This window comes from the organism of the source record quoted next, unplaced genomic scaffold (assembly GCF_019419815.1).
Source record: "Pyrus x bretschneideri cultivar Hongxiangsu unplaced genomic scaffold, Pyrus_bretschneideri_v1 Contig49, whole genome shotgun sequence".
Classification (NCBI taxonomy): Eukaryota; Viridiplantae; Streptophyta; class Magnoliopsida; order Rosales; family Rosaceae; genus Pyrus; species Pyrus x bretschneideri.
The window spans coordinates 682,660-707,927 of NW_025999786.1; the positions used below are offsets into that span (position 1 = coordinate 682,660).

The following is a 25,268-nucleotide window of genomic DNA, read 5'->3' on the forward strand; positions in this document are numbered from 1 at the left end:
TTTACTTTATTGCCCATGATTTTGTTTTGTTGTAGAAGACGTCTTTTTACCCTCTTTTGATTGACAAAGAGAATTTTATTAATGTAGTTTTAGATTTGGATTTACACCAAATCGTTTTTGCATTTCCTAGATACCAATTTAAGTAGGGCTGGATCCGTGGCACCACTTTTTCTTCACAACTTTTGGCACAATTTTTGTGGCGCCCACTCTATAATGTATTTCAATGATTCAAACCGTCTATCTTGTAGATCTTCCCTCAAAGATCATATTTACAAAAAGCACCCAAATCTGAAACCATGTGACCTTTAGATTATGGGTTTAGTTTCTTTGTAGAACCGTATTAAGCTATTTTCTTCTCTACAAATGAGTGTCTTAATGATTTTAGATTCATGTTTTCCCCCATCTTTCCCCCATCCTTCCCATCTTTTTCTAGTCCTCCTTCCCTCTTTTCCATCGATCTCCACTCTCTACATCTTCCCTCTTCCCTCTTATTTCCTTCTAGTCCTCCTTCCCTCTTTCCCATCGATCTCCACTCTCTACATCTTCCCTCTTCCCTCTTATTTCCTTCATCCTTCGATTCCTTCCCCCCCATCCTTCCACTCAATTTTTTTTAATATCTGAACTTTTTCTCTTTAGGTCTTTGTTTTGGCTTATCTTGAGCTTTGTTCTTGAACTTTGTCAATTCCTGTGAGTTGATCTTAGATCTGGACCTTCATGGCCCTCTCATGCTCCAATGCTACTTTACATCGCGCGTCCTCAACCATCAAGCTCTACTAGTCGACCCGTGTGCTTCTCCTCTGGTGTTGGGTGGCTATTAAAGTGCTTTTATCACTATTTGGTAGGATTATAGGGGCGCTCACTGCGCGGATGACTCGCTCATCCTCATTTGTCGTTGATCCAGTTGTTCTGTTGGTTTGTTTTCTTGGTGGTGGTAGTGGTGGCCTTGCATGGAGGCTCATCTGGTGGCTGCTGGTTTTCATTCCAATATTAGGGTTTTTTTTGTTGTTGCTCAAACTAGCCACGTTTGGGCCTATTTACCAAATTTTTTTATTTATTGTTAGGCTTGTATTTAGATTGTGAGTTACCTTTTCCTTGTACTTGTCTTTTTAACTAAGGAAAGTAAATCAGTTTGAGAAAAGAAATAAAATATCAAACTTGTACTGAAAAAAAAAACTTGTCGACCCTACCACCACGTTGCGGTTGGATGGAGTTCCTTCCTTGGCTGTTAGGTGAAAGAATAGAAAAGATCCCCGCACACAGAGAGAGGGAGAGAGAAAGGCATAGCCCATACCCAATTGCCATGGGACAAACCGAAACAGAAACAATGCATTCGCATACGCAAGTATGAGCTTCTACTAGTTCTCGGAGCTCAGAAAGCGCGATAAAATGTCCATAAACGATGGAGTCGACGGAGAAAGCAGCCTACGACGGAGAACATCTCCAGTTCCGAGTACAACCAGACTGAGAGTGAGACCCGACCCTTTCTTGATCTGCTGCAGATGCTTCAGCGTCCTCACAGCTCTCACCGCCATTCTCTGCATCGTCGTCAACGTCTTCTCAGCCATTCAATCTTTCACAGATGGATCTGATGTACTTTCATTCTGTTCTATCTCTCTCTCTCTCTCTTCTCTCTCTCTCTCTCTCTCTCTCTCTTTCTCTATATATGTACATATGAATTATGCATTAGTATGGAGTTAGTTATGAATTGGGTTGTGTGTGTGTGGTGGTGAATTGCAGGTTTTCGATGGGATATTTCGGTGTTACGCCGTCGTGATTGGCATGATTGTGGTGGTGGCCGAGACGGAATGGGGATTCGTTATGAAGTTCTGGAAGGTTCGTTTTCACTTTGAAGCCCTAACTCTTTTTATGAAAATTAAATTTGAATTATTCGAAAACTAAACTGTTTAAGGCTTTGTTTGGTTACTGTCAATTGTGGGGTTTAGAGGGAATTTTATTCGAAACCTAAACTCTTTTTATGAAAATTAAGTAATTTTATTGAAATGAGTATGCTTTTATTGTCTGAGTTTCTTTCCTGTAATTCTGGAAATCTTGGAATCTGGTATTTATCAGTTACATTGATGATGGCACTCTATCTGTCACCATAACTTGTTTCAAGGAAAAAGTAAGGAGTACATATTACTCGTTTTCGCCGATACACGCTTTGGCCTGAGTTTAGAGAACATTACAAGTTCCTAAAAATTTGTTTTCCAGTCCTCGCTCTTTCATTTTTGTTGTTCTACAAGATTCAAACATACTAAGAAGACATCTCGATTAGGGATGTGCCCCTTGAACCTCAAATGCTGGTTATGAAAGGACTGATTCTTCTATTAAAAATAAAACCCTCCGAGGGAAAATACATAATGAATTTAGTCTACATCGAATAAAACTGATCTCTCAAATGGATCGTCACATATTTGCCATGGTGGGGGGCCCCTTCTCTCCAACAACTGATGGAAGGGGGTGATGGAGGACCCAAGTAGCATATAAAAGAGCTACTTTGTAAGCTTTTACAATAAGATTAAGTAAGAGAAATTCTGAGTTTCCTGCTTGTGTGTGAGGCACAGCAACCTTGGAGTGATTCCAAGGCACCTACGGTGTGAGGCTGAAGGCCGGTGTGATGCCAGAAACTTTTCTAATTTCTCTATTGGAACCCTTTGGTGTGATGCCAAAGGCCGGAGTGAGTCTGGATCTATCCAGTACATCTATCTATTTTTACTGTCCTACATCAGGGTGTTCTAAGATGCTATTATGATCCCCACACCAAAAATATCAAAGCAATAAAAATGGAAACGTCTAACAGCATAAGTGCGTAACAAACTATCTTTTTGAAACTTTATGTTTTTCCAGCTATGCATATCAGCCGTCAACACAGGCACCTGATAATCTTTGCTGCTAACTGCAGTCATGATGAATTTTGTCTCCATTTCTCGTATTCCTACTCTGTTCAGGCTAATTCAGCAATTCACTATTGAATTGTAAATCAAAGTTTATGGAAATATTGGTGCTAGCATGCCTAATTTTGCTTCCATGATCTAATTTTACTATTTGTGTTATCTGTTTGCAGATATTGGACTATTGGGCTGGTAGGGGTATGCTGCAAATCTTGTAAGTTTGCAGATGTAATAAGAAATATCATGTTTACACTCTCATAAGAGTATTTTCTCTGCACCGTCAGATTTTGGAGCACGACTGAATTCGTCCCAATCTGAATATTGCCTAGCGTTGTAACAGTATAATATTTGTAGTTATGACGGCAGAGAATATGATGGATCAACATTCAAGTTAAGCTTGCTTTAGTTTCAGAATTTGGATAGCATGTGCCTGTATTCCTGTGAAGAAAATTTTTAATTTTTTTAATTATTATTATTTTTTTTAGGGTTGTTGCATACTAACATAAATTTTACATGGTTTCTGATGTTGTGATTCTTTGTACCAGCGTCGCGGTCATGACAAGAGCTTTTCCTAACGAATCTAGTACAAAAAAGGGGCTAGTTATTCTACAGAACATAGCAAGCTATATGCTCCTTGCTTGTGGTGGGATCTATTTTATTTCGGTAGGTTTAAGTAGCAGAATCCTGTATAATTTTGGAAATTTGTGTGTGACTATGCATGTGGTTTTGTCTTTTTTCTTCTTTTAATTGGAAGAATCCAATGTTTATTTGGTTTGATGAAGCTGATTTTAACCAAAACTATGATTCTTCTTTAACTAGGACTCAGCAATGGCTCCTATTGCTAGCTGAGGCTAACGTTTGCTCTTTTAGGAACACGATTAATTCCCTGCGTGATTGGGTAATTGTTGCTAAGCAACTAACCCATTCACGACATTACTTACTTCAGGGAATTTATTTTGAGTTGGGGATTGTAAAATTCGCGGAGGGGCTATGGCTCCATTTAGGCTAGCTATAGGGTCACCCTTGTTCTCTGATTCATGAATTATGATAAAACAGCAGTAGGAGCTGGATGGGTGTTCCCTAAACTTTTATATTTTCTTTTTGGTCTGAATATATTACATCCATATGTTGAGAGTAATTGATGCAAGGGTAGTATTACATAGGGAAAAAGCACGAAAAGTTTGAAGGACCAGAGCCATTTGGCCTGCCTTTGCCGTTTGAATTATAACTTACGAGTCTATTGTACCTTTTTCCTTCCTCATTTTCAATATTTGAATTTTAAGGGAATCCTATGCATTGGCTTTCTCAAACGGGCTCGGCAGGAGACAGTAATTTCAAGGGAGCAAGCAGTAAAGGATCTTGAGGTAAGTTCTCATCATTTGTTTATCATGCTTGCTCTTCTATCTGGTTCTTACGTTGTGCTTGTCAACGTTATGTATGTTTATCCTATCACGGAAGCTTCCTTACATTCATTCACCTGTTTGCAACATCACAGGACTTGGAGCGGCGAAGGGAAGAACTCGAACAATTGCTTATTGAGGAAAGAGATTAGAAATAGATTGTACTGTACGTAGTCAGAAAGTGACACGGGTGCATCTTACTCATGTTTACATCTCTGATTCTGTTTGTGAGTTGCATTTGAATTAGTATATTCTTTGTTTGTTTAGTTTGTGTGAAAGGCATGTTGGGTGCCTCTTGATTGTGTCCAGCAAGTATTTGCCAATGTAATGTACCGAAGAAAAGAAATGCTAGTCATTTGTGAAGACAAGGGACTCGGTCCATACGCAATCCATGATTTTTATTTTTTATTTTTTCGGTCATTGTCAAACGTCATATGCAAATGTTAATTATTTTGTTAATGAAGAAATAAAGTCCACAACAACAATAATAACAACAAAGCCTAATTCCACTAAGTAGAGTTAACTATATAAATCCTAGAGCGTCATTGCGTTTCAATTTTGTGCCATGTCTTCTATTAATCTAAGTAATCCAAGTCTTTTATTAGAATCTCTTTTCAAGTCTTCATAGGTTTCATGTACTCCTTTGGCCTAAGCCTTTATCTTGTAATTACATCTTCTAACCGAAGCGAGTGTAAGTCTTCGTTTCACAAATTCAAACCATCTTAACCGGAGCATCTGAAGAAATAAATTCCAATGAAAAAAAAAAAAAATTACTTTCCGAATATAATATGTAAAGATGTCAAAGAGGAAAGTAAAGGAAAATTCTGAACGCTGTGTGGGAAAAGAAATAAAAAGCGAAATTTCCCATTTTGGCCCTGAAATCAAATTTTTGAGACCATTCGAATCGAACAAAAGAGCATTGCTTCCCGCTCAACTCAAAGATTTAAATCCCACAGGCACTGTGCCACACATACAATTCCAGTCTCCAGATTCGAAACAGAAACCCAACCCCCTCATTCCTTCCAGGTATTTCTCCCTTTTCTTTTAATTTCTTGCTTATTTTTTTATAAATCCACTTCCAAGGTCATACTTTTGCTGTTCTAGGATTTCTTCTTGCCCAAATCTTTCCCAAACCAAATTTGAATCTACAAAATCTCGAGTTTTGACTATCGTCTAGTTCTAGATTCGTTACCTGGTTCTCCGATTCGGTGAAAATTCCTGCTACTCAGACAAGTGTATTGATAAGAAACCCTAATTTGGGTTTGCTCTGTTGCCCTATTTCTTGATTAGTGTTGGGAGAATCAGGTTCGTGTTTGTGTTCTTCATCTGGTTTGTCTATTTCCTGTAGATACTTGCAAGTTTTTTGATCAGTTAAATTCGGAAAATCTGATCGAATTTATGGCTGGATATGCCTGTTTCAAAACTGAATAAGGAGCCCCATTCCATTCACTGTTAGCAGCAGCAGATTCGACTTTCTATAAGTAGATAGCAATGGAGTCATAACCATACTATACCCAATTTTGGACATAAACTAGTGTATGTTTCGGTGTCAAGGATGTCAACTCGCGAGCAGAACTTGCAAGGAAACAATGCCCATGAATCATGTACTCATAAAACTAATCCCATATTCTGTGGATGTGGGATTGCGAAAAGGCACATAATACTCATGGAACTCGTAGATCTTAAATACTTCAAAACTCGTTTTTTCTTCTCATGGATCTGTCTATGTGGTTGGTTGTTTTCAGTTTTCAATATGAAAATGCTCACGTTAACATGTTTCTTTGTGCTTCAGATCTTTACTGCATTAGAGCCGCTCACAAGTTGAGGATCAAGGGAAATGGAGGACGTATATAAAGAACTAGATGAAGTTAAAACAGAGGTGGACAGGCTTAAGGCTGAAGTCCGGGTTAAGACAGAACTTTCTGATGTTCTGAAGAAAGCTAACAATGAGCAGTTGATCAAGCTTCAAGAAGCTAAGCGGGAGAATGAGAAACAAGCTCAAGAACTAAATGTCAGGCTTGAGGAAATTTCTCAATCAAGGCAGGCTTCTGAAACCCTCCAGTCTTGTTTGCTTGAAAAAGAATCGTCGCTTAGGCATTTGACTTCTTTGCATGAAAAACTCCGAGCTGATAGTGAGAAGAAACTGCAAAAAATGGAAGAGGAAAATAGAGAGTTAGTATCTGCCTTAGATGAAGCTACTGAGAGAAACAAAGAGTTGGAACAGAATTTTGGTGCCAGTACTAAAGAGATTGAGGGCCTTAAAAGACTCTTATCGACTACAGAGAGGAAGGGTTTCGAGGCAGAGCAGAAGGCTCGAGAAGCCAAAGAACTGAGGCAGAGAGATGACATCATAATGGGGTTAGAGGAGGAAAATAGAAATACTCAAGATCAGTTGAAATGGAAGAAAGAACAGTTTAGACATCTTGAAGAAGCACATAGACGGCTCCAAGCTGAGTTCCAGTTGAATAAAGAGGAGTGGGAGAGGGACAAATCAGCACTGCTTGAAGAGATCTCTTTGCTGCAGACAAGCTTGGATTCCCAAACAAGAATTCTTGAAGGTGTTCAAAAACTTTTGGAGATGTGCAACCAAGCTTTAGCTCATGAAGAAAGCAGAAGGAAGTTTTTGGAGGTTGAAGTGTCTGAATTCAAATCACGTTATGAGAATGTATTTGCCCGGTGTGAAGAAGAAAGGTCAAAGTTCGATAGCTTGGCTGTTCAAAGGGATGAAGAGATTGCTAAGCTAAGAAACTCACTGTCAACAAAAGAAGCACTCTCCAAAGAAACGGAATTTAGAATTGTTCACCTTGAGCAAGAGAATCGGGAATTGAGAGACTCTGTAAAAGAACTGCAGGAAGCTCAAATCAGAAATTGTGCCCCAGCTGCTCTAACAAAGCTGCGCAACAAGCTTAGGGGCTTGGAGCAGGTACATAGCAACTGTTTGACCAATCTGAAAGCAAAAGAATCTGAATTGAGCCTCCAAATAGAGAAGATGAAAGGAGATGTAAACAGGCACAACTCTGAATTGAAGGGTAGAGAGAAGCAAATAGAGGAGCTTCAGATGGAGCTAGAAAGCTGCCATTCATTGATTGACGTTTTAAATGAAGAGATTTCAGTAGTACTTGTGATCTTTAAATCAGAACTCTCAGAGGCTTACTCCAACAAATCTGATGCAAAAACTGAAACAGAGCTCTGTGACAGAATGGATGACGAGATCTCTCTACTTCAAACACAGTTGGAGATGAGGAACAGTGATTTACGAAATGCTCACCTTAAGCTAGGACAAGAACACGAGAAAGCAGAGATATTGATGAAGAGGGTAAGGTCCTTGGAACTAGCTGAGCAGCGTCAGGTTATCATGGAGGAAGAGATTCAACGACATAAAAGATGCTTGAGGAATCATCTGTGCATCAACTTTACATGAAAGAACAGTTTGTACAGATGGAAGGGGAGAAAGGAGAAGTTTCTTTGGCTTTAGAAAAGGCAAACCTTGAATTGGCTGAGAAAATTTGTGAAGCTAATCATTTAGAATTCGAATTACAGAATTGGAAGTCTAGTGCTGAAAGCTTGAAACTGTGCTGTAAAGAAAATCAAGAAAAATGTAGACAAATGGAGAATTCACTTCTTGCACAAGCTGAGAATGAAGAAACCCTTAAGCACGAGAAAGACATGCTTATCACCATTATCAAAGAGAAAATTAATAAAACTGAAGTTCTGCAGCAGAAGATTGTCCTTCTAGAAGCTACAGTTGCATCAAAGAACGAGGAAGTGGAATTTTTCACACAAAACACTGAGTACCTTATAAGCAATGCCAAGGAGAAGGATAGCTGTATAGAAAATCTCCAAAATGATATCACGCAGATGGAGCAGGAGGCCATGAGAAGAGAGGTAGAAGCAGCAATTCTTGCAAGCATAGATACAGAGAAATATGTTGGACTAGAGAAAGACAGGCTTTTCAAGGTTATGAATGAGAAAGGTGAGAACATAAAAGTTCTCCAAGTATTGGCTGTCGTCATTAGAGCAAGACTTGACAAGTGCATTTATATCGTCCTTCTCAGAAGTTGTAGAAAATCTGGTTACAGTTGAAAAGCTTACTGAAGATTTGAAGAAGGCCAAACATATGAAAGAGCTAGAGATTGAAGAGAAGAACAAGAGAATTGTTGATTTGGAGAAGGAAGTATCTGGTTTGCGGAAAAGTTTGACAAATCAGGAGGAAGCCTTGTTTACTGAAAAGCAACAAGCAGATGAACTTCAAGCATTATTGGAAGTCAACAAACTGGAAAATGGTAAACTGATGGGTGAACAGAGGAGGACTGGAAGGCATAGTCAAGCAGCTTGAGTTCGAAAAACGCGTTGTCTTTCAAGACACCACAAGTCTATCAAAAGATAGGGAGGAAGTTTTTGTTCACTTTGAAGAAATATGTGAACGTATGGGTGACTTCACTTGTGAGGATGTGGAGATGATGAATCTTTTGGATACAATGTTACAAAGGTGCAAGGAAGAGGTGAAACCAGCAACTAATTTGAAAGTGGATAATGAGCTCTATGATTCTACCTATGAGAATGCAAACAATTCTATTTCGGCGTCAGCAAGAAAACTTGAAGCGTATAGTACTGGAAGATCACCACTGAAAGATGTGAATCAGCGGCAGTTGTAACTAATACAAGAGATACAAGTTTTCACTGAAGAATATGACACAAGGTAATTCAAAACCCATGCCTTTTTTTCAGATGTCATCATCTACTTCTTAATTTTCAGTAGAGTTATCAAATAAGTTATTAGCTTATTATATACTGGAAAATTTAATGCATATGTGAATCGTTCTTTTACACAACCTCCCACTTACTGAGATATTAGCCATATGATGCATGTTCTGTAATCGGCTAATGGGTCAAGGGCAGGATGAAAAATTCTGCGCTTTAAAGGTTATGCTTTGGAGTTAAGAGGGCTGTTTCAGAACTTGTTTTGTTAAGTGCTCCAATGTTGTGAAACACTTAGCAAATTTGCTGAACACGAAACTTCTGTATGCAATAGCGAATTGCTAGATGTAGGATGCATATTGTATAAAGGTATTATCCTCATCCGCTGATCATGCTGAGCGCGTAACAAAGTCGAATGCAATCAATTGTTGAGTTCGTTGATAATTGTTATGGTCTATAGAAAAAGATTCTCGTGCATTCAATATTTGTGGGAAAAATTTGACTGTAATGTTTTCCGTTTGCGTAGAGTAGCCAGAATCGAAGGAATGTACTCCGAATGGGAATGGGCTTGAGACATCGTCGAGCTATCGAGCTTGAACCAGTTAGCAAATGGCAAGGCCAAACAAATATTTTGTAGTTTCTGCTGTGTGTTGTTGTATGAGTTACCACAAACCTCGTTTCTGGTCTTTCACTTTTCTTTTCTCTTTTCCAATTATTCTGTACTCTCCTTTTCTCTTCCACATTACGAAATATGACTTGAAGTTCAGTTCCCAAATGCAATCAGTCCCATTAAAATCCTTGTGTTGATGTTGAAAATTTTAAATTGCATTTCGTTAAAAAAAAAAAAAATTGTTGGAAGTAGTAGTATTAGCAGCCAAATGTGAAAAAGTTGAGCACTTGTCATTTGATAATGAGGAATTTGTAGAAATGTTCTCTTAATTTGAACTTAATTGGAGTAATGGTCCTCAACTAAAAATCCATGACCATTGGTCTCTTAATTTATCAAAACGTGCAGTTATGATCATTTTTATCAACCCTGTCAAAATTTTGTCAAAATGAGTCAATGTTGGAAGGATCATTACTTCAATTAGATTTAAATTGAGGGATTATTGCTCCAATTGGGTTAAAGTTGAGGGACCATTTCTTAAATTGAGTTAAAGTTGAGGAACCATTGCTACAATTTTTCTCGTTTAGTTTTTCATATTTATCCTTTGATTCAACCTCATGCGCATGACATATGACTCATTTTAAAGGATAGTTAATTGTGTCCAAGAATTATATTTCATCGGAATATACCCAAAATCCTTGAGCTGCTACTACAGAAACAACAGAACGATCAATTTGGGACACAAAATCACTTGAGTACTGAAAACTCATATTTGGGAAAGAAAATTACTATTTGGTTGACTAGTACTGCTTCCTGAACAAATATCTTGCAATAGATGGGAGGAATCTAGCCGTCTAGGGCGTTTCTTGGTAATTGATACAACAAATTATCACCGTAACCGGCACGAGGTTGTCACACAATAATCCCTGACAATGCAGGGAACCACATCACTAAGTTTCAAATTGTACATAATTCAACATCTATGAATTCTCCTCGTTCTTTTCAGATGAACTTGAACTTTTGGAGAACTTTGTGCGCCATTTCTGCTTGTTCTTCTCAGATGTATTCACATTTTCGGTGTACTTTGTAAGACCCTGCCTCAACGCTCCAATGTTTACCCCATTATCCACCAAAATGCTTGTTACGCCCATCTTTGAAACCTGCAAACACCATCACAAAGTTTTGATTAATGGGTGAGAGATTACGGTCACGTATAAATTAGAAATATACGAACAATACCGAGGATAGTATAAAAATAAAATCTCTTGGCACGGAGACTTGATTTGAAGCATCACTTCTGTCACACATTGTATAGATAAGCAGTGGTTTCTGATAAGGAGAGGGAAGCAAAATTGGAAGGGGAAAAAGGGTGGGGCTATTTCCGCACCCAAAAAAAGGTGAGTTGGTTCAAACCAGCTTTTATGCGTTGGAAAAGTTGCCTATTATTAGGTCTGTAAACTCTTCTTTTTCAGCTTTGCCCAAGTGTGCCAATACCAGGACTTCTTTTTCTACACATTTTGATACCACTATCCTCCGTCGGTATCAAAATTTAAAGCCCTCATAAGTTGTTGACAGTAGCAAATAATTCACACAAATTTTCTTCATTATTTTTCAATCATAATATTTTGGGCAAAGGTCATGGATTTGGAAACGATCAAGGGTCAATAGATGATTGATTCACATTTATTTCATAAAACTAAGGGACGATGGAGATGGTGAGAATTATAATAATTCAAAAGATGACTTCTCATTATGATTAAGAACAATTGCCGCAGAAGAAATGGAAGGGATAATCTTACCGCTTGGATGTTCCTATTTTCGTCATCAAAGAAAAGCATTGAGTTGAAGGGGACCCCGGTCCTTGTATGAATTCGCTGAAAATGGTCTGTCTTGTGCGTCCAACTCGAAAAAATCTCCTGTACAAACAGCAAACCAGATTTACAAATAAAACTCAATCGACAGAGTTACAGTCAGCACACCCTTGGCAGCTCTCTTAATCCTAATAGAAACTGAAAAGATAAAAGGGCATTGTGCTGTGATGCGTCACCTGGGCTGCGAACATTGACTTGACACTCAATTTTTCAATAAAAGTCTTTGCTATATCCGCAGTTGGTGACCTAGAAGCAATGGCAAGGCCAATTCCTTTTTCTTTCAGTGCATACAATATTCCTCTAGCATGGGGATACATCGATGGCATCTCACGTTTGGAGCGACATTCACTGTAAAAAGAACACAACTGTAAGTTGAGGCTGAAGCAAGAACATGTTAAACTGTGACGTTACGGTACAAGACTCAGTTCACAGATTCTTTTCCCTTTTCTTTGTGTCCGTCCATGGCTACCTTATAGGCTACAAATTTGAACCGAGTGTTCGTACGCCAACACGAAAGATAACACTAGATCGATACAAGACATGAAGCCGTGGAATGGAAGTCATTTTCCCATTTTAGCTTCACACACACCCTCGTTAATTTTTGTCTATTGATATTTTTCAATTCATTCAATCCGACATTCAGAAATTGAGAATTTTTGTCTATTGATATTTTTCAATTCATTCAATCCGACAGTTAGAAATTGAGATTGTGAAAATGAGTGCGTAGATAGCACTATCCTGACTAATATTTTTCTCCTCGATTTTGATTTGAAAACTGATGATCTATGTTGTTCAGCAAATATCCACTTTCAAGAAAAATTAAAATTATATAATACAAATATGCAGAATAATATCGACAACATCCCAAACCTCAAATCATCGTTTGTTTCCAGTTCACAGGGAAAGCTGGATTATATATATTCATTAGTCGTCTGGGTTATCACAATTAATAGAAACTTTTCGCTGCTTCCTAGGAAAAGGAGAGAAGAATAAGATTTTCTCGGCAACCGAACAAGTTGTGGTCGGAAAGAGAGAGAAATGGCGTACCAATAGAAAGGCCAGAGAGTGTAATCAAGATCGAAGACAACCAATCGCGGAAGCACTTGGAACATTCCCAATATCTCTAAAGCATCTGCCTTCACCTTATCGTCACCCATTCTCTCTCTGATACAAAGTTTCCAATTTGCCTGCGTTCTTGGATGAATTAGGCAATATAAATAAAGAGAAATTATATAGAAGGCCAGGTTTTTATTTATTATTAATGGTCAAAAGGTTTTTGCTTTTTTTTTTTTTGTTTTTCCCTATCCACACGTCATTTTTAATTCTCACATATTCTTTGTTAATTTCTATTTGTTGATATTCTTTAATTTATTTGATTCGATGGTTAAAAATTAAAAAGGTGTATGAGAAGTAAAAAAAGGTGTGTGAATATCACACCTATATTTTTATTTCATTTCACATAGAGACAAAATTTATACACATAGGTAGATGACATGATAGACGATATTTTCGTTGGACCCAAAGTTATGAAACCCCTTTTTTTTATTGGTCTGAAAAGTAAATTTCCTTAATTCAAAAGAAGGCTGTAGGCCAACACATAGGAAGGCAAAATAATTCAAATATATTGAGGGAAACAAATACATAAAAGCTCAACCCAATTAAATAAGTAAAAACTAAAACCCACATCCCTAATCCCTGACTGCAGAAAGCCGCATTCGCCGCCATCACTGCCACAAAAGTCTTGCCAGCAACTACTGAAGTAGCAACACTAGAGAAAACGACTGAGTAGTGAAATCGACCAAGACATCATAGCACAAAAGTACCATACCTGCAACCAAAAGCACACCGCATCCATATTTCTTCACCAAAGACACAGAACTAAGAGATAGTCATTAGATCCAAATCCCTACTAATCCCTGCAAATATATTCAAACACAGTAATACATGAATAAAAGATGAGGCTAAGGGGGTATGTAAAATACCCTTACTTTGGCCTAAGTTGCAAAACACTTGGCCTCGGGGGAAATCCGACATGCTAGTTGATTTCACTACTTAGTAAGGTAGGGAAAGTGAGGGAGGGAAATAAATATGGTAACCATATCCAGCCTAGAGTTCGAGGAGAGTAAAGGACATGGTGAGGATGGATTATGAGGAAGAGAGATGGGGAAAAGTGGGGGGAGATGGAGTTTTGTGTTTGGAAAGGAACGGCCATAGGAGAGGGAGGGGAGGAGAGAAGAGACATGAAGCCCAAAAGTGAGATAAACTCACGGGAAAATTTGAGACGAAGCTCAAGGAAACTAAGCTAAAACTCAGGGAAGTTGAAAAAGAGAGAAGGGGAACATGAGGAGGAGGGAAAAACAAGAACAAGGTGATTGGATAGGGTAGCCACCGATACCCAAACCAAAGGTTGGGGCCGGCGACAAGAGTGTTTGTAGAGTGGGAAACCAGAGAGAGAAGACATGTTCTTATTTTATTTTCTTTTTTATGAAATCCTTCTTATAAACAACAATTTCAACGATGGTTGACTAATAACACGATGGCATTAATGAAGTGAAATAGGAGTGGCATTTTTCCATATGTATTATTTGAAGAATACCAAATTTAAAAAGTCATTTGTTTTAGTAAGAAAGATCCACATTTGCAATGGCATAAGCTATTTGCAACCTTAAAAATTTAAGTCCACTAGACCAAAATGTGTTACAACCTGTCCCTAATTTTTCGGTAATTTTGTCCTCACCAATGTGAAATTACCAAAATTCCCTAGGACACACTTTGCCTTCTGTTGACTTTGTTTTCAAGGGCATTTTCATAATTTTATTCATTTCTGGAGAATTCTAATTGGTTTGTTTAGTATGTTGTGGAACCTAAGGGGGGATCTTTACCCTTCCTTTTTCATCCCCTGACTTCTCTAGAGAACTATCTCTCACTCCCTATTTCTTTTGGTTTTCTACCTTAAGGACACCAACACCACCACCTCAACTTCCTTCGACGAATCGACCTCCTAAAACCACTATCATCATCTCATAAACTTGTTTTCAACCTTAGTTTTTTGAAAATCGAACTTGAGATGACGTTTCTTCGAGCTCCAAAACGGACTCGACTTGCACGGCGAGATTCCTTGAAATCTAGCCAAGGTAAGGCCTAAAACCACTTTCTTTGTGTTCGTATCATTGAGTAGATAAAATTTCATATATGGATCACATGATTTGGCTGAGAAACGACAAAGATATTGTGAATTGAAAATTTTGCAAAAAACTAGCCAATTGTTCTAGTATTCGACAAGATTTTTGGCAACTTGGCTCGGCTCGGGTCAACCGTTAACTTTCATTCGATCAACGTTGATTGTTGATTATTTTTTCGGGTTTTGGTCCAGGATCCTTCCTAGGATATTTCAACGCGCTAATTTTGAATTGACATACCATTTTTTTCAAATCCAATTGTTTTAATAGAGTTGTGCTAATGCATTCATTTACAAACTAAAGTGTGAGTAGTTTCAGGGGCTCTAAAGGACAAACCTAGCTTGAAGAAGACTTCATATACGATTAGTAAGTGGACTTCTATTTCAGAATGTTTTATTTATCTAAATTCTAAGTATATGCCTAGATAAAATGAATTTCAGTTATATTTTACGAATTATACTGATTTCATGGTATATCATCAGAGTTATGATTTATAATTTGCAAGTTAAACAAGTTTCAAAATTTTACTACCAGATTTATGATTTATGGATTATGATTATGACGATGATGATCTTATGAATGTTGGATTCTTTATTACTTATCTTATGGCATGCACCCATAAAGATTTAGAGTATTGTAGTACGTCCACGGTTGTAGGACACAACTTGTTGGGGTACCACAATTGGACTCTTAGCTTGTCATTTGACACGCCCCCAACCCCGATATCCATACATACCAGGGTAAACATGTGCTGGTCGACACCCGAGGGTGATGAAGCCATTTAAAACATGCATACAAATAAAATATATGCAATTAGAACGGTTAAACCATAGCAGGAATGTGTTCATAATACACAACTACTAAGAATATTATGGAAGGATTACTAGGAAAAGATACGAATAAGGGATTGATACCGATATTGAAGAGACTCGAGGAAACCTATGATGTAGAATCCCGACTCTGGGATCATGTGCCTCGATCCTAACCCCTGAGGGGGTGCAAAAACAGAAAATGTGAGTGGACCAAAGTTTATAATAATGATACTAATAATGGGAAAATATTTTATTTCTGAACATAGTAACCCCTTGTTTTGAAAACATATATAATACTACGTATAGGTTTTATGAAAAATCCTAGCTCGCCATGAAAAACATTTATAAAATATATGTAAACCACATCCGCGTTGTACTCAACTAGGGGTATCATAGTCGCTCGAAGGCCAGTACCTGTCCATCACTCGAAGGTGAAGTTGAATAACCTATCCATCACCCGAAGGTGAAGCTATATAAAATAGTGTACATCCACACCGACACTAGCTGCAGCTAGTGAAGCTGTCCAACACCGCTTTCAGCGGTGAAGCTGGGGGTATAATATATATAAATCATAACTCACTCTTCCATCACCTGTGTCCTATAGCCATAAACATAATACTCGTGGTGTGCGGATGTGCCGTATGATAACCCACTAGATAAGTACTAAAAACATGTCTCAAAAACTCATATTAAATCTCGGAGTTCAAATGCTCAAAGCATCATAAAATCATATAACTTCCTAGTTCAAACTATCATCATAACCATAATAAATCCACATCTGTAAATCCACCACATTTGTAAATTTATAATATAAATTATATTAGAAAACCATAGAAATCAATATATGCAAATCTAATAATTCATACTCTTTAGTAAAACGCAATTTCGATAAATCATAACTATGGAAATCCGGAAAACATAATATAAAACATATTCAATGCATGAAATATGAAATGCATGCTAGGTTAATAATTTATAAAAATATATAGTTAAGAAGGGGTACACTCGCTAGTTTTTTCGTTGTCTGAAGCCGCTCGAACTATCGAGGATGTAATCCTTTCCCACTAATGTGCCTAAACACAAATAGGGACCTTTTAGTAAAACTCTACTAAAACGTTATAATTTGGAAAATGGATGGTGGATTCGGCACGTTGAGGAACCTCGAGTTTTTCCTCCACGCGCCTGCCGCACGTGGCGGTCAGCCGCCTCGACTTGCCGGAAAATCCACCAACTCCAAAAATTCCCAAATTTTACAAGAATGAAGATCTTGATGAGAGGAACAACTTCTATATCTAAGGCCAAGGCCAATTTGGCCGGGAAAAGCCCCAATTTCACTAAAATCCGATAGAACCCTAGATTTGGGTGTGCTTTGATTTGTCCTCCATACTCGCTCTGACGCCTCAACCAATGCATGGACTTTGTTCCTGGGGTAGAGGGTAGCCTATTGGTGGTGGTAATTGGTTGAGTTAGCTTCATAATCGTCAAATTTCCACCATGGCACCCCCGAAATCGATGGGTTTTGTAACGACCCGTCCCAAAAATTATAGTCTTTATAATTTTTAAATGTGAATTTACGAAATACCCTTCAAGGTAAAGACGTTGACTTTTGTTGACCGTCTTGTCATGTCACGTAAGGTTTGTTTTCTTAGTGTATCCTCGTAGTACTCGTCGCTATGAACACGTATGTGCTAATGGAACGCAATTTGGAGTTATAAAGAATAAGTTATTAATGAATAAAGTCGAGGAAAAAATTATAAATTTATTATTTACTGGAATGCTCCATATTTTTGGAGCAAAATCTGGAAAGCCACGTGTGTGGTCCAATTGAATGAAAGAAGAAACATGACGGTTGAGAGAAGAGATAAAGGAGAGAAAGGAGGGGTGGGACGCCTAATCAGAAAGAGGAGAGAGAAGAAAGTGACCAATGGGGGAGAGAAGAAGAAGGGTAAATGAGAGAGTAGAGGAGCACCTGAATCACCTTTGACCTGGTTTCTCTTCGTTGACCTAACCCGATTTTTACACACCCTGACGCCAAATTAGACGTTTTCTAGGTGAATTGACTGTCGCCACTACCTGTACACGACTCCACGATCTTTCTTCTTCAAGTTCCATCCCTAAACCCGATGGTTTTTGGTCTTGTCTTTGTGCGGATGGCACCGGCGGCATCATGGGGGAAGATCAGCTGAAAACCGCCATTTCTAAAGGTAGACCCTTCGACCACTACCACCATTAGCCTTACCTTGAGCTCAGGAACAATGCCTAATCAATGGTTGGAGCGTTAGAGTCGATTTGAGACGAATCAAGAAACACCCTTTATAGGGTTTCTGACAAGTTTGGGTGAAATTAGGCTTTTTTTTTCGGCCAAATTGGCCTTAGTCACATGTATGAAAGTTATTCCTCTTACTGAGATCTTCATTTCTATGAAGTTTGAGAAATTTTAGAAATAGTTGATTTTTCCGGCGAGTCATGGCGGCCAATCGTAGTGTACGGCAGCACGTGGGCCGAGGCATCCCCTGACATTTCTAGGCTAAATTTGATTCTCTACATTCCATGCAGTGAAGTCCGATTGATGAATTTCCGTTGTTTGAACTTGGTTCCATTAAGGTCTGCCACTTGATTATTATAGCAATCGACGATTTGACCGTTGGATCGTCACCAAGCTTTGATACGTTATAGTATATAATATTTGAGGATATTAGAAACTTACGAATTGGGAATCCAATGTACGGATCTTCCCAAATAGGATATGTAAGTTACGTGTTCTATTGATAAGAATTCTGAGACGTGATTTAATAATTGTTCTAGGCGTTGATCGTTCGTGACGCCTCGATATTCGTGCTAGGGAGTTATAGCGCGAACCTTAGGTGAGTGGGTCTTTTTCTTTTTATAGTGTGTATATATATATGTGTGTGTGTGTGTGTGTGTGTGTGTGTAAATAAACTTTACGGTTTCCACAAACTGTTTTTGATACATGGAATTATGCTTTGCTTGCCATGTCGTAGATAAGTTACATTTTAATATTGCATTGTTACACTTGTGAATTGTATTGTGTAATGCTGCGAAGACTTAGGTAAGCTTCAGGTGAGTATTATGTGATTGAATGGGTTGTATTGCATTGATATGCACACATTTATTTAGAGCTCATCATGGCTACACCCCGGTGTTAATGCTCCCGCCTGGGACTAGAGGTAGCCTTCACATGATTGTTCACCTCCCACACCATATGCTCACCTTGGATCCAAGTCTGGTGCCAGTCTGTCGTACAGACCACAATAGCTGGTTCTGACTCGTAGGTGACCCGCGAATTATCGCACAGCCTTCACGTGATCGTAGCACTTGAGCGTACATATTTATACCTAGCCTGTTATACAGGTCACACTAGGTGTACTTCGACTCGTGTGCTAGCCTAGATTGATGAGCTACAGGGTCCATTTGTACATGTTACAGTTAGGTGACTCCGATCGGTATACTATTTTATATTGGTTTCACACCTGGCTTACATTTATTATTGCTGAGATATTATGACATGTCATACTTTAGTTTTCGCTGCTCTTGGGCATGGGTTTTTATACCTACGTAGTAGTATTATTTTTTGAAATTATACGGGTTTTACGGCGAGGGGTTATAACGCTTTTAAAAAGGTTTTTATTTAAAACTTTATTTTTTTGGCCACTCACCCTTATTTTTCGCCCCTCCAGGTGTTAGTAGCACAGTTTTCGCACTGACGAGGATTATTGGCAAATCTTGGTGTAGGCGATTATCATCGATGATATAATTCTCACCCTATTTTACTATACTGTACTTATGCTATGTCATCACGTGTGAAATGGGTACATACCTGCTCACTGTGCGCTCTTGTACTTGGGCACTTTTAGGTTTAAATTTATTCACATCTTCCACATCAATACACTTTATGGATTCGTCATCTTCCAGGTGTCGGCTAACACAGCTCGATTCGGAGTCCTAGTGGACATCCCGGGTCGGGTTGTGTCAGGTTCCGTTCTTCACGAATTCAAAGCTAAACCTAGTGAAATTTGATTGGAATGAAAGATGGGAGGTCATGGAAGGTTTTCTAGGTGGTGGATGAATGCGATTTGATGAAAAAACCGACGGAAACCATTAGAGAAGACAGTGGAACTGGGTTGGGTCGGGAAAAGGAAAACAGGTTGGTGATTCCGTGCTTCACCTCTTCCTCTTTCCCATCCATTCCTGCTCTCCCTATTGGTCATGCTTTCTTTCTCTTCTTTCTGATTGGGTGTCCCGCCACTATTTTCTCTCCTTTATCTCTTCTCTCAACCGTCTGTTTCTTCTTTCACTCAATCTGGGCCACACACATGGCACGTGACTTTCCAGATTTTGCTCCAAAATCTGGAGCATTCCAGAAAATAATACATTTACAATTTTGCCCTTGACTTCTTCATTAATAACTTCTTCGTTATAACTCCAAATTACATTCTGTTTACGCTCACGCGCTCGTCTCGACGAGTACTACCTGAATACTCCAAGAAAACAAATTTTATGTGATACAACAAGGCGGTCAACATAAGTCAACGTATTTGCCTCGAAGCGCATTTTCGTAATTTCACGTATTAAAATTATAAAAATCATAATTTTTAGGGACGGGTTGTTACACGTCTCGATCCTGATGTCTGGGGGACATCAGAATGGCTACATGCTAGCCGACACTCGAGGGTGATGCAAGCCATTTAATGAATGCATATGCCGAGAACATGTGAAAAATGCATATAAATTTCACGCGTAACTACACAAAGTAATATTCAAATACAAACCTTACCAAAATACTATAATAATATTCAAACGTCAAATAAATGATAGTGATAATGCATTACATGTTCAGAGCATAAATCTAATTCAGAATACAAGCGGAAGGTGCTATTACAATGATGTTAAAGCAGAGAGGATGACACGATGTCACTAGTAGGGGAATGCCTCGTAGCTCGGATCGTATGTCTCGTTTCTATGTCCTGAGGGGGCGCAAAACAAACATGAGTAGACCAAGTTGATATGTATGTAATATGGAAACAGTTATTTTCAATAACATACTAACCCCTAAAGTTTATGAAAACTAATAGCATAATATGTGATAGGTTTTTCGAAAACCCTAGCATGCCATAAAACCTTTCATAAAACATATATCGTATATAATGTGCTAACTAGTGGTATCAAATCACCTAAAGGCTTTCCATCATGCGTCCGTAGGTAGGACATATGCCCGTAGGCAGGATCGTCATGCGCTCGTAGGTAGAACATACGCCCATAGGCAAAACCATCGCCCGTAGGCGGGACATATGCCCGTAGGCAGGATAATACACCAGTAGGCAGGATAGTGATCATAGATATTGCACAAAAACATTGAATATAGTCTTTCCAACATAAGTACATAAATCTCAAAACATCTTCATTGTATATAGTCATCCATCATATATACTACAAAGAGTGTAAAAACATGTTCATAAATAGTATATAGTCATCCATCATATATACTACCCAGAACATAAATTCAATAAAATATGGTATTCCAAAAATATTCTCAGTTAAGCACGATAATCATAAAGTGTAAATCTAATTTACTTATAAAACAAATGTAACCATTAAATCATGCTTTTCATGTATGCATTTCTACTAAACTAACATGCATTTTAGAAGGGGTCCACTCACAGATACTCCGTTCGAAGAGCCGTGCGAAATAGGAAGAACGAAATTGCTTATATCACACCTTATAACGAAGGGATGCCAAGTGGCCGATATGGTTATACATCGAAGTTTATGGTTTTGAAAGCGGAAAGAAATCGGCATGCTTTGTTATGACTTTAAACTTCTTAATGGAGATGATATGGGAGCATAGTTATATACATGGGATGAATCTAATGATAGATTTCAAGAATAATTGGTTAGTCAATCCCTAAAGACAAGGATCTGGAAGTTCTCATATGATAAACTTCAAGAGAAGGACAATATAGTGAGATGGGGTTGTTCTTCTCAAGGGAATGTCCCTTTGGTCCCAAGAAATAATGCTAAATAGAATCTTATGCTCGCAGAAAGGTGATTAGTATTGCATAGTATGAAAAATTGATCTAGTTGTACCTAGAACGGTAAGAGATATCAGTAGGCCAGGTCAGAACCATGGGCAACTTAAGTGAATCTAGGTATTAAAAAAATACTAAGATGGATTCTCAAGAAGAGGAAAATTAGGTAACACTAATGGAGCTAGAATGTATTATTTGAATCTAATATCGGAATTTTTCATTATGAATGAAGTGATAATGAGATAATCTCTTTATTATGACTAAAGGAGATATTTGGGTGGAACGTTAAAAGTAAATGACTTTACATGTGTTCCATCATGCAGCAAAATAATTTGCCATATAGACGACTTACAACATTGTTGTTTGGATGGGAAAGTTCATTCATGAACTCTCCATTCGGTTCCAACCAGAAAGTGTATGACACTAATGGGGCGATAACTCAAGCCAGGGAATCAAGGTCTCATCAAGGTCCGAACTCAAATGAGAGACTGAACCACATGATTGAGAATCATGTATAATGGTGACGTCATTATTCTCAAGGTTGCTTCTATGGATAACATATAGATATCCATTGTTTAGGCCTACTACTCAGCCATTTATGAAATGAATTACAGAAGAGGTATCATCACTGATGAACAAGCTGATTGGCTCTAGTGCAAGTGGGAGATTGTTGGAAATGTGCCCTAAAACCAATCATTTGATGATACTTTACGGACATTTCAAACTAATGTAGTTTAAATGTAAAGGGCAAAGATTATTGTTTGAGCCGTCTCATATAAATGTTATATGCTTAAACGATAAGTCCAAGGAATATGTGATTGGAAGAATGCGATCTAAAGAAGTTAGATTCATGAGACCATTCTGTCGTTGACACATCCTAAACGTTCCTGATCATAGGATTGTCAATTGGGCATTGACAGTCCGTTAAGATCAGTACGTGCTATGTCTTCTCTCAGGGAGAGTGACTAGTCTCGAGTCATTGGTGTGTGTGACATCAAGACAAGTACGTAGGTGCTCAATAGAGAATGAGTTCACTGAACACGATCAACGAAGAGTTCTCATATTCATGTCACATGAGAACTCATGGTTGGGATAATGCAAATTAGTCTTTTGACCTGAGGCATCACAGTTGTCTTGTGGTTAGGTCCTTAATCTTTGATTATGTCAAAGTCACTCCATCAGGAGGGTGTCCATGGCATCGTTGGGGTTAAGCCACTTAGCCATGGAGGCAAGTGAATGCGCAACAAGGGATCTCTAACCTTCAAACTGTTTGAGGGAGAATACTCTATGATATGATTAAGAATCTTTGGCCAAAGTATGAATGAGATTTAGGAATGTGTTCCAAATCACATTCAAGGTAATCATATAAGCACAAGACTCACATTGGATAGTAGACATGAATAAACTATCAAACCAAACAATGTGGTCAAGAGTATTGTATTAGAGAAAGACCGTATTGCATTTGTAATCCTAAAACTGAATAGGTTCTCCACCTCTTCTGATTAGCTTGGGTAACCATGACATGCTGCTAGGCGTCAACCATGGTTTGTGGAAGCCCTAAAAGTGTATTATCACTAACGGGAGAATTGAAAGTAAGTTTCAATTCACAATCGATTAGAAAGAGTTTTAATCGCCCACTGCCTCGCTAAAAGGAACCTAATGGATCGTTCACCGAGTAAGGTAGAGTTTGAAGAAACAACGGAGATGAGTAAGAATAATTAAATGGTTTAATTATTTATCTAAGGCTAGGATTAATTAATATGTTAATTAATCAAACGAATAAGTTTGTTAAAGACCTCAGGTTAGTTTTGGGCCGCAAGGCCCAATGGGATTTGAATGTCAAGCCCATTAACTCAAGTTGTATGACAACTTGAATAAACAAAGGGCTTGAAAGCCCAATAAACCCTATAGGCTTGCCATGTTAGAAGAATAGGGCTTTTGGTCCATTAGGTCACTTATTTGAAGGGACTATATAAAAGACTTTATAGCCTAAAATTTATATATGGTAATTTTTGGGGAAAGGATGAGAACACAAGCTCTCCTTTCTCTCTAAAATTTAGGCCACCTTGGAGGGATCATCTAGCAATCAAACTCCTCCAAGGTCACTCATTTCTTCTTCATTATGCCTTGGTGATGAATCATTAGAGGTTCTCAATTTTGGGAACTTGGAGAAACCTTTTCATCCATCCAAATCCATGGATCTAAGATGCAAGGAATGAAGGCCCTCTCTTTGGGTGATTAGCCTTTGCTTATTCAAAGAGGAATCTACAAAGGTATTGATTTCTCAACTCACTTTGTTTTGAGTTGAGTCTTGGTTCACCTATCTACTAGGCTTTGAATTTCATGGGTAAATGTTTTGTTTTAAGTGCATACAAGCATGATTCCGCCTTTAATTGTTAATTGCATGCTATTGATGTTGCTTAAATGAACATGTTTTTCACAAATCTTCCTTCAAACTTGCCACCGGTAAGTATCAAATCAATATATATGTACCTATCCGCTCTCAGTGTATACATGTATAACAATTTTTAGTTTTATGATATGCTTAGCTTTTCATAAATTATATGTAGTGTTATATGTGTTAGTATATTCAGAGGATGGAATTGTTTTAGAAACTTTTATTCAAAAAGTGTCTTCGACCCACATGCCGACGACCAAGTCTCCAAAGAATTTTTGTTTAAACTTCACTAGAGACGGACACGAGATCCAGTCTAGGAAAGAAATCCCTCCCTAGTACTACATTGCAAGTATTGAAATCCTTGATCTAAGAACTGGGGCAAGGTAAAAAATTGTCATTGATTTGTTTCTTGCAGGTTGTTTTAAATATAGTTCGAAATTCTTAAGTCCAATAAATATATTGTTAAGCATGGAGCCAAAGATTCTTCATGAGTTTAATATTTAATTCATGGTATCAAAGTAAGGTGGTACTTCGGATATTGCGGTGAGAATACTTTATGGATGCTAAGTTTGAGAGGTAATGTTTCTTCGAATCAACATTATCGTGGGGGCTTTTGAGCTCTGTCTCGGGCCCACAAATTTACTCGTATTCTGCTCCGTTGCTTATTATTGAAAGCTTATGAGATAAAGAGTTTTCTTATCTTCTTCTGTAGGCCATAGCCAAGAGAGATAGAAGCCAAGACGACTATGTCCCTTTACATGCGTATGGTGCTCGTAATGACAATTTTGGTGCTTAGAGAAGCGCTCGGGTTGCTCCATCATGAAAATAAAAGTTGTCTTTTTCACTCATTTTCTTCCACGTTTGCACAAAGAGGACAACATACCCCTCTTCATCTTTTCTAGTATTTTCTTTCTCGCAAATTCATTATTTTTGTTGTTTGCTTTCTGGATTAAACAAACATAAAACGAATAAACTTATCTTCTTTTCCTTTAATCAACACGAAGTGCCTAACTAGGTAGAAAACACGGCCAAATAATCCGAATTGTTAACACTCAAAATATGGAGGTTAACTTAAAGGATGTAATCATTATTAGTTGTATAATAGACACAAGGATATATAGTGGTTCACCCATAAATGAGGCTACATCTATTGTAGTGTATATCAAATGTTACATGAAATGGCTCCAAGAAGAGGTGATGTGACCTCTTTATATCCACCTAATGAATATCTAGACGGTCAACAGGTCTTCCAATGGTAGTCTAACTGCAGAGCACTCTGGAGATGCGGTCTGCTGGTCTCAGTAGATCACCCTGGTTTAGTGACCCTTGTTTGGTGGTCTCAGTAGAGCACCATGGTCTAGTGGT

The 25,268-nt window shown here is 38.1% G+C and overlaps 2 protein-coding genes and 1 pseudogene across 2 annotated transcripts; 2 read left to right on the forward strand and 1 right to left on the reverse strand.

Moving 5' to 3' along the window:
• Positions 1-1,350: 1,350 nt before the first annotated feature.
• Positions 1,351-4,699, forward strand: LOC103956103. The gene is made up of 6 exons (XM_009368041.3): positions 1,351-1,590; positions 1,738-1,833; positions 3,065-3,105; positions 3,437-3,554; positions 4,175-4,255; positions 4,387-4,699. Exons 1-6 carry the CDS (start codon positions 1,387-1,389, stop codon positions 4,441-4,443), a joined length of 597 nt encoding a protein of 198 aa, XP_009366316.2. The 5' UTR covers positions 1,351-1,386; the 3' UTR covers positions 4,444-4,699.
• Positions 4,700-5,070: 371 nt separating this feature from the next.
• Positions 5,071-8,984, forward strand: LOC103956102 (annotated as a pseudogene).
• A 1,363-nt stretch (positions 8,985-10,347) lies between these two features.
• Positions 10,348-12,681, reverse strand: LOC103956101 (magnesium-dependent phosphatase 1). The gene is made up of 4 exons (XM_009368037.2): positions 12,515-12,681; positions 11,644-11,815; positions 11,396-11,512; positions 10,348-10,756 (listed from the first exon to the last, which is right to left on the reverse strand). The coding sequence occupies exons 1-4, from the start codon at positions 12,622-12,624 to the stop codon at positions 10,577-10,579; spliced, it is 579 nt and encodes a 192-aa protein (XP_009366312.2). The 5' UTR covers positions 12,625-12,681; the 3' UTR covers positions 10,348-10,576.
• Between the last annotated feature and the right edge of the window lie 12,587 nt (positions 12,682-25,268).

Coding starts and splice junctions, on each gene's coding strand:
- LOC103956101 (XM_009368037.2), bottom strand. CDS start 12,624: ATGGGTGACGATAAGGTGAAGGCAGATGCTTTAGAGATATTGGGAATG. Junction 11,513..11,643: donor AGTCAATGTTCGCAGCCCAG/GTGACGCATCAC, acceptor CTGTTTGTACAG/GAGATTTTTTCGAGTTGGAC. Junction 10,757..11,395: donor AAAATAGGAACATCCAAGCG/GTAAGATTATCC, acceptor TGGTGTTTGCAG/GTTTCAAAGATGGGCGTAAC.
- LOC103956103 (XM_009368041.3), top strand. CDS start 1,387: ATGTCCATAAACGATGGAGTCGACGGAGAAAGCAGCCTACGACGGAGA. Junction 3,555..4,174: donor GTGGGATCTATTTTATTTCG/GTAGGTTTAAGT, acceptor TTGAATTTTAAG/GGAATCCTATGCATTGGCTT. Junction 4,256..4,386: donor AAGCAGTAAAGGATCTTGAG/GTAAGTTCTCAT, acceptor GCAACATCACAG/GACTTGGAGCGGCGAAGGGA.